Source organism: Colossoma macropomum, unplaced genomic scaffold (genome assembly GCF_904425465.1).
Source record: "Colossoma macropomum unplaced genomic scaffold, Colossoma_macropomum, whole genome shotgun sequence".
NCBI classification, from domain to species: domain Eukaryota; kingdom Metazoa; phylum Chordata; class Actinopteri; order Characiformes; family Serrasalmidae; genus Colossoma; species Colossoma macropomum.
The window spans coordinates 15,129-25,000 of record NW_023495907.1 but is presented as its reverse complement, the minus strand read 5'-3'; the positions used below and the strand labels follow the sequence as shown (position 1 = coordinate 25,000).

General features: G+C 39.7%; 1 protein-coding gene and 1 long non-coding RNA gene across 3 annotated transcripts in view; one reads left to right on the top strand and one right to left on the bottom strand.

Annotated features, from left to right (window-relative positions):
* LOC118803482 (H-2 class I histocompatibility antigen, alpha chain-like) overlaps positions 1 to 4,752 on the bottom strand; it is a 17,220-nt gene extending 12,468 nt beyond the window's left edge. The window contains exon 1 of the mRNA XM_036563975.1: positions 4,692 to 4,752. Within this exon, the coding sequence (XP_036419868.1) occupies positions 4,692 to 4,752 (61 nt within the window). The remainder of the gene's footprint in view (positions 1 to 4,691) is intronic.
* A 3,355-nt stretch (positions 4,753 to 8,107) lies between these two features.
* LOC118803485 lies at positions 8,108 to 9,656 on the top strand. 2 transcript variants are annotated; one of them, XR_005006866.1, is made up of 2 exons: positions 8,108 to 8,156; positions 9,205 to 9,656. It is a non-coding gene; the product is annotated as an uncharacterized LOC118803485 (long non-coding RNA). The 2 variants fall into 2 exon arrangements; XR_005006867.1 differs by having other exon boundaries at positions 8,130 to 8,181.
* The last annotated feature ends 216 nt before the right edge of the window (positions 9,657 to 9,872 follow it).

Below are 9,872 nucleotides of genomic sequence, written 5' to 3'. Positions count from 1 at the left end.
ACCAAAGATGGGTTTTGGTTCTGATAAATGCACGCGTCCCGCTTCCTGCCACCCTCCCGGTGAGGAGAGAGAGCAGAGAGTGGTCGGCGTTCGTTTGCATGTATTAGCTCTGGAATTACCACAGTTATCCGAGTAACGTGTGGAGCGATCAAAGTAACCATAACTGATTTAATGAGCCATTCACAGTTTCACTGTACCGGCCGTGTGTACTTAGACCTGCATGGCTTAATCTTTGAGACAAGCATATGTTACTGGCAGGATCAACCAGGTAGCGAGCGACCTTTGTTGGGGGAGTGGGTGCCGGCCAGGGAGACAGTGCACCGAGGAGGCCAGGTCAGCCGCTCCTGGTGAACTCAATGGGCATGACATACACCAACTCCACGGGGGGGTATACATATATATGTATATATATATGTATACATATATACATTTTCTCATTTAGATTTGAGAAAAGTCTCTGTTTCCTCTGTTATCTGATATCTGTTTTCTCTGTTTCCAGCTCTGATCTGAACTCACTGATCTGCCCTCCATCTATACCTGCTCCTGATCTGATCAGCTCACTATCAGCTCCTCACTGAGTGACGGAGGGTCTGATACAGCAAAGAGAGCTCAAAACTGACGGGTCGAGGATCCAGGAACACAGAAAAAACACTGCTGCAGAGAAAACAGGAACTAAACCTGTTTTCCGCCTCCTGCTCTGCTCTGACTCACTGGAAACATGTCTTGTGGTGTCCCAACACTCCACTAGAGATTCTCTGACATAGGAGGAGATCTAGTTACTGTCATATTATAAGGAATGCTGAGCCTTATCAATACAATTACTAATAAACTTATTAGACTTATTTTTCAAAATGACTATCACTGACTGAAAGAGAGGGTAATGAGTTTGGTAATGAGGTCTGAGGCACCTCTACCCATTCTCAACACCTGATCAGGGATGCTCTTAAGCAGTGAGCTGTAATGTTTTCAGGTTCTACATTTATGGCGGAGCTCCACATTAGTTAAGAGATCACCTTCATCAGTTGGTAAGTGTGCTATAGGCTGGTTTCTCTTAGCAAACCAGTCCTGATAAAAACAAAACAAAAGCAGTTTCATGTTCCTCTGCTCTCTGCCCCTCCCCTCACTCAAGAAGTGCTGGGTACTACCTTACTGATTAGGGAAAGGGGCCATTAATGCCCAGCACTGGCTGCCTGAGTGTGTGAGGAGCAGATGGCAGAGGAACAGATAACTGCTGTTGTTTAGTTTTTTCTCTAAAGTAGTGTTTTTCTGGATCCTCATCCTGGTCAATTTAGCTTCTCTCTGCTCGATCAAACCCTCTTTCACTCTGTAAGGGGTGTTACTGAGCTGATTAGTCAGACCAGGCTTGGCAAATACTTCTAAAACAATTATATTGAATTGACTCTGTTTGCACTGATTGACCAGACTTCTCTAGCAGGTGTTAAACTGACTGGAGGTTAAAGTGTTTGTCTGTAGCACAGATGTTTATGTTGCTTGTATAAAAACATGATTTTTGCAGCTTAAATATTTTTTTAATTATTTTGCCAAATCCAAAATGTGTAGGCTGTGCCCCGCTGTCCCCTACTGTGAGAACTGTGAAGGATTTTATATCCTTTATGTAGTCTGGACTCCCACATTGTTGTGTGGGTGATTCCCCCACAGTTCTGGACTCATCTTTGAATTTCAGTCTCAGCAACTCAGACAAAGATACAGTGCCACACCTTTCAGTGGTGATCTAAAGTCATATGAACGCCTGTGTTTCTGAGGTTAGCAACTGTCTGTAAGACAATAGCCAGTGTTTACACACTTCTGTTTCTTGTGGATTTCTTTTCAGCCTTCTGTCCCTCCCTCACTCAGGAAGTTTACCGTGCAGGTAGGTATGGTGCAGTCTGCTTTTTTGCAAGCACAGGAAAAGAGCTCTAACCACAAAAACAGAACACTCGCTCTTGAAATGACTTTTTTTGTAATCATGGGGTGGTGAAGACAGTCTGTGTCACTTTACTGTGTGGATTAGTTGCTTCTACTCTGGGTCCTCAAGGTGAGTATTTTATTTCAGATGGATGATAAAAGTAAAAATTCATATATTCCCAGTAGTAAACTGTGCTGAATGGAGCAGTATTCTACAGTATAGTCTTTAAGTCATGGGCAGACCAACTATCCACAATTGTTGGTGAACTTCAATTGTAAGTGAAACTAAAACATTCTAAAGTGGTCATTTCTGATAATGTATTAATAATATATATCAGTTCAGAGTTTAGTGTTTTATGAATGTGAAATTGAACGTGTTTCTTATCGGCGACACATTGAGTAGTTGTGTTTTTTGTATTCTCTAGCCTCGCTGTGTTTCATGACTCGTCTCCGATGTCCTCGTTTGATGTTGCGCTTCTGACACTCTAATTCTGGAAATTCTGTGACAGTTGCTTAAAAACTGCTACTGTAGAATCACGTAATATTTCAGATGAGCATCAAATGATGGACTCTGAACTGATAACCGTTGAAGTTCACGTATGTATAAGTTTTAAATTAAGTTTAAATTGTACACCTCATACGTCGGCAGTATAATATATTCTGAACTGACATCTGCTGGTTTTATGGACTCCTTATTAAAAACGACTAGGGGTGTGAATCTCTAGGCACCTCACAATTCAATTCGATTACGATTCAGAGGCTGTGATGCGATTATAAAACGATTATTGATGCGTCTCGATGCACCTTTTTTTTCTACACAGGATTTCTGTTTTTATCACTGTGTGGGGTCTTGGTACTTCTAAAGTATTTATAATAGTCCACGATGCATTTACTTCCAATATCTTTTACTAATAAATCAAATGGAAGTGATGTGGCAAATGAACTAGAAGGCTCTCATTCACTGCGCATGTTACTGTGAAAACGGACTATGGTTTTCCCCTTCAGCTCCATAGAAGCCAAAGTGCTTCCATACGTTCGCTCAGGGGTCGGCAAACTGCGGCTGTTTTACTGACCAAACAGAGTTTTAACAGTAAATGGTCTTAAACGCTGGAGTTAATTTAGCGTATAACCACTAGTTCACCTGGTGAGTAGCTAACGAAAAGGCAAAGAGAAAGATTTGAGATGAACATCAATAATTTGGAGACGAATATATGTTTATAATCACTCCTGGTTTCCTGATATGTTTATTCTACAACACAAACAAACGTGAAGTCGCTTCTCATTCACCAGCTTGTTTGAATTTACCTGTTCCACCTTAAATGGTCTAGCAGTTACATTCTGGTGCCTCAGTGAATGAGAAGTGACTTGAGAAACGTTTTGCAAGAAACTGTTCTACATTTATGGAAAGGTTTCCTGCTGGAGATGCGAGAAAAGCGGCTACAGCTGAGCTAAAGCTTAAAGCAGAGCAAATTAAATCTGTGTTTTTGTTTCTATTATATTTTTAGCCTGTACTAGAACATCAGCACAGTAAAATAACTTCCTAAGTTCACAGTATTGTGAACTTTGAACTGACATCTGTTGGTGTTATGGACTACTTATTAGAAATTACCATTTTATTATACTTTTAGATTTACTTATAATTAAAAGATGCAGACAATTGTAAGGAAATTGACTAATAATACTTTAAAGACTGTATGATAGGATCACTTCATAATTCATATAAACGTAGCATAATGACCTCTGAACTGATATCTCTTGGTTTTATGAACTACTTATTAGAAATGACCATTTTATAAGGCTGTGAATTTGAGTTCTGATATGAAGTGAGGTTTTTTCCTCGGGTCTGTAGGTGGCGTGACTCTTAGTGTAGTATTATCACACTCAAGAAAGCTGGTTTGACTGCAGTATTTAGTTCCTGTTTTACCTGATGTTACTACATTTAAACACCACACAGTGTTATATTTTCTGTACTGTGGGGAATCTTTAGGCGTGACTCATCAAAGCTTTAAAAGTTGCCATTCTCTGCCTTTAATGATGACAAACACCCCATATCAGACTGAACGGAACTGTCTGTCTGAAAAGATCGGCTTTGATAATGCAGTATAATCAGACTCCACATCAGTTTAACCGCTGTGTGCTCATTTACTGACAGTAATCAAACATATAAAATATGAGTCCAACAATACAGTATAATATACTCCTAGTTTATGTCGAAGTCTGACTCGCTAAAAATTAAACTAACTCCTCAGCTAATACTGTTTTGTGTCTGTGCTGTTATCCGGTGTCAACCAGAGGAGGATGGGTTCCCCTTTTGAGTCTGGTTCCTCTCGAGCTGCTTTGTGGCAACATCTGTTGTAAAAGGCGCCATATAAATACATTTGACTTGACTTGACTAATACAGACGCAGACGGAGAACTTACCTCCAAAAACATCTGGAAGAAAACAGAACATCAACAGCAGTAAAGATGTATGAAACATCGTCAGCATTATTTCAGAGTATATTACAGAGATCAGATCAGTAAACATGAAATACGTCTCGAACTGAAATCCACATTAACTGCGACTTGTTCACCGAGTCGACTCTTTGGAATTGTGTTCCGTACCCACCCTGATTTCACTTCCTGAGGACCCTCGGCCAGAGTTAGCAAGTTAGCATGTTTTCATTATCATGCCAGCCAGTACAGTTATATATAAACGTTATGGTTTAATCCAGTTGTGTGTCGCTTAGTTGTGCTTGCTTACGAAAGTATTGAAGTTTACAAAAAGTCAGGCAAATACGCGTCGACCTATGCCTTTAGAGGGTCCTCCCACAGATGCTGACTGACGGCTGAGAGACGTAAGAGTCATCCAATAACACTGCGAATCGTATAACCGGAAACCAGACGAAGTAAGATCAGAACGGGGAAGTAGGATTGGGCACCACACCGAGGTCTGAGTCGACTCTCTGATCCGGCTCTTTTAAGTGAACACTGGGGGCCGACTGGGACATGAGAGGAACCGTTTACAGTTTGTGTTTGTTCGTGTAAAAATGTGGACAAACAGATCTGGTGACGCTCTGTCGTCGAAAACTCATCAGTCTTCTTTAAATCTAGTCTGTTAATCAAAGCCAGTGTATCTGTGATCTTAAAGTACACAGTAAACTTAGATTGGTACTTTATATTTAGCGGATATCCGGGTTTCGCCCTCCTACCACTCACAAACAACCTCCTAAAACCTCAAATTTTCGAAGTCGTGGTGAAACAGAGAACAAACTACAGTCATTATACTTCATCAAAGCTCCCAATCTTTCCCACTGTGGAAATCAATACCTGTATGTTATATCTTGTGTTTTGCCACCTGCTTAAAAGGCGCCCTGATCAGAAGGACACTTCCTTGTTGTATTGCTGTTTTGCCTGTTGTGTGTACTTTGTAGTTTTTGATTCTCAGTTGTCACAGAGTTAGTGTGGGTTTGTTTGTTGTTTTGGCCGAGGCCTTTCCTGACGTCTGCTGCTGGTGTGAGAATCCACTGTTTGTACTCATATATTAGTACAATAACACAGCTTTAAACATAATAGTTCAGACTAGTGTTTGATTCTCCACACCCACTTCACTGTTACACCTCACTCTTCTCATATTGTTACGGCCTGATAAAGATCGGGTCGCAGCACAGGAACAAGTTCCAATTTGAACAAATGGTTCTATTTAGCAGTTCAGGCAGTCTAAACGTCTACACAGTCTACACACAGTAGACAGTCTAAACCCTACAACACATTGTAGTGTAGAAAAATGTTACCAGTGTAACCTGGTGGAATTGTATCATGCCTTTAAAGCCTTTATTAAAAAACATACTGCTACTTTTACAAAGTACTACAAACTCAGCCATAACCTAATATAACTTTACTGAGACACAGCACAGAAACATACTGCCACCTGTACTACAGCACTACTAGAACTTAAATAAATGTAATAATAATAATAATAATAATAATAATAATAATAATAATAATGCTAATGTGATATATCCATATGACATACACAATCACATTAAACTGATTAAAACACATCTTACAAACAAACTACAAACTTTAGTTTAGTAAGATATGCCTTCATTGAACTTTATTTTATTTTTAATATATAAATAATAAATGATTACAGTGACACATGCGTATGACATATAGACCTGTTTACATCTCTCCTTTATGTGACCGATGCCATAAACCCAGTACAACCCTTAGTTTGCACCTCATATGCTCTGGTTGAACTCAATCACTTTACACAGTGGCACCATTTTTTCTGAATTTCTTGTTAATTCTGTGAACAGAGTGATTCAGAGAGGTTTGGTGTGAAATGGTTCAGATTTCTTTACAGTAGTGAACCAGGGGTCGCCATGACGACAACACACACTGTTTAATTATGTAGAACTTTTCAAAAATCAGTGGAGTTCACCCTTTAAGTGGACAGGGTGTCTGAGAGTCACTTTAAGGTTCTTCACGTTATGATGAAATGAATAGACAAACCTTTGACAACGTAAATTCTTTGAAAGATATTGGAGTTTAATCCCACCACTTAAGAGGGGGATTCCACTGATTTTTCAAAAATTTTTCAAAATCATTCAGAGTGGTTTGCTGTGAAATGTTCTGTTCTAGAGAAACTTCCTGTCTGAGTTGTTCACTGTGGTGGTGAAAGGAACCAGATATCCTTTTTATTTTCAAATTTACCACTTTTTTACCATCAACAATCGATATAACACTCAGAAGACCCACATAGCTTCACTGATGGTTTTGGACAGTCAGCAAAATGGCTATATTTTGTGTTGTATACATGGTGACCCCATGGTGGGGGCCCAAAGTTGGGAACTGTCCAATAGGAAAGTCCCTCAGCTCTTTTCCTCTTAGACAGGTGTGACTTACCTGGCTAAACTGAGAAATACTGCTTTGTGAGACCACTGTAACGAAATCTGAACCATTTCACACCAAACCACTCTGTTTACATCTCAGAGGATCTCTAAAGTGTTCCTCTTTACGAGCAGTGCAGTGGCGTCTTTGGCACAGAAAGCCTGGTGGGCTACAATAAACTGTAGGGGCAGCAGCGACTCATCAATGAAGCTACACACAAACCTGATCAAACACAGACGCACTTCATCAGTGACATCACACATTCAATAATTAACGTAACGGTGCAGGAGTTGGTACAAGGGGACACAGTAATATGTGTCTCAAAACCTGGTTATACAGCATCACATTACAAATCCACAGTAATCTAGCAGTTTATGATCAGCACAAAGAGTGTTTTTAACTGCTCACTTGGTTAGACGAGCGCTGACGGCCCCACGCTCACCAAACCAAGACTGATAAGAGAATTAGGGAGCCTACTGGCCTTTACACAACAGGTACAGGAAGATATTCAGAATGTATCGGACAGACCCACCATAGTCATATAATAAACATGCAACAATGTTAATTACGAAGAAAAACATATATATTAGTTGTTATACTGAATTATTGATCATGTTGTGCTCCTGAGTACCCCTGCCTTGTATGTTTGTGTCTTCCTGCTTCGACAGACCCACTTCAGCTCAAGAAATCCCTGTTTATTAACTAATTAGCTGATTGAAGTTCGTTACAGCAGAGAAAACACTGAAATAAGGCGTCCTTTACAACACAGTCCTCCACTGATATCAGGACTATTGGGCCTGATAGAGATATTAGAATCTGATCATCTTAATAAGAGAATCCACGTTTGAAGTACTGTGAACATAATTCTCTACAGACGATCAGCTACTAAAACCAATATCAGGCCCATAATTCCATTCTAACATTTGTTGACAAACAGTATATCAGCCACTGATCTCATGTAACCCTAATAATTTTCACATTAGCATTCGGTTGATATGATTTTAAACCATCTATATTGGCATTCGTAATGAAATGCATAACCTCAACCAGCACTTCTGCTAAAGCACCCTTTCATCTCTTTCTCTCTTTTGAATCTGTCTTAGTTGAAGAGATTGATAAGCAGAACGTCCTTATATTGGACGATGCTTCGAATGAGGAAAGGCGGCTGAATTAAATGTGTGGTTGCTGGGTGTAATATTGGTCATCTTTTTGCCCACGGCAGTGTTACTGCAGTGCTGAGAATGACCTACCACCCAAATAGTACCTGCTCTGTGAGGGTCCATGGGGTCCTGACCACTGAAGACCAGGGTTACACAGTATCAGAGAAACAGATGGACTACAGTCTGTAACTGTAGAACTACAGAGTGAAACTATATGGTCAGTGGAGCTGACAAGATGGACAGTAAGTGTAGAAACATGGAGGTGGTTTCACTGTTATGCTGATGATATTCAGTTATATCTCAATACACACACACCCTCAGACTCCCCTCCCAATACACTAATCGATTGGATTTCTGATTTAAAGCTCTGGATGCACAATAATTTTCTCATGCTAAACACTGATAAAACTGAAGTCTTACTGGTTGGCCCTAAACCTTTTACTATCAAAATCATCCAATTTTTCGGTTAGTATTGATGGCCTGCTCGTTAAGCCTGCACCTGTTGTTAGAAATCTTGGTGTTTTACTCGACCCATCACTTAATTTTGATCTGCATGTCAAGTTCCTCACTACGACCGCATTCTTTCATTTATGTAACATTGCTCATCTTCGCCCGTTCCTGACCGATAATGATGCAAAAACTTTGGTTCATGCCTTCATTATGTCCCATATTGACTACTGTAACTCCCTCTTTGTTGGTCTCCCTGTGAAGTCTATACAAAAGCTACAGTACATTCAGAGCTCTGCAGCCAGAGTTCTCACCCATACTAAGCATTCAGCTCACATCACCCCCGTTCTCTCTCAGCTACACTGGCTACCGGTCCCGTCATGTATAAAGTTTAAAATTTTACTACTCACTTTCAAAGCCCTGCATAACCTTGCGCCCCCCTACCTCAGAGAACTGCTGACCTCTTACACTCCCTCTCGCTCTCTCAGGTCTTCTTGTAATAACTTACTTGCTGTCCCAGCACCAGACTTTCCACTTTGGGAGGGAGGTCCTTCAGTGCCATGCCCCCCAAACTCTGGAATTCTGTTCCTCAATCCCTCAGGGACTGCTCTTCTTTCTCCTCCTTCAAATCTGACTTAAAGACTTTTCTCTTTAATCAGCATTTTTCTTCCTCCTTCACAGCTTAGGATTTTTTTTTTCTTTTTTTTGGTTTGTTTGTTTGCCCATGCTATGTGAAGTGACCTTGGGTTTGTGAAAGGCGCTATATAAATGTAATTTATTATTATTATTAATGCTGCATTTGTTTGTATTCACCACAGGTTGGTTCTAATATGGTGGAGTTCCTGTCTCAGACAAAAGTCAGCAGACCTGATCCATTAGTTTCAGCTGTAGCAGATGATCCGTCTTTTGCCGTCTTTAACAGACGAGCTGTGGAGCAGAGCGGACGTGTTGGAGCGGCTGACGTCTGTTTAAGACATTCTTTGTACGTTGTAATGTTGAAATTGTAACTGGGAATCCAGTGCTGACAAATGCTTGTTATTCTTAAATGCACTGCTGGTGTTTGCAGTTATCAGAAGTGTTAACTGTGATATTTTACTGATGTTAATTGTAAAATGGATGGTAAATAACATTTTAATATGAATATATAATTATTATTTATACATAGTTTTATATATGCAGTATTTCCCATGTTACACTCAGTGGATTTTATGTAATTAATATGCTCTGTATATAAATATATAAATAAATCACTACATTTTGGAGGTTAAAAGTGATGTTTCATTTTTATGAATAGTTATTCAAATTTAGCAACCGAAGAAAACAACCCAGCCTTTGGTTCATTTAACCCAGCAATACAGTAAAAAGTACTACCCAGTGCTGTTTGTTCAATATTGACCCAGCACTGGGTTATGAAAATGACTCTACTTGGGTCAATTTCTACTCTAAATAGCTTTTTTTTAGAGTATCATTTTTTTATTGTATCATG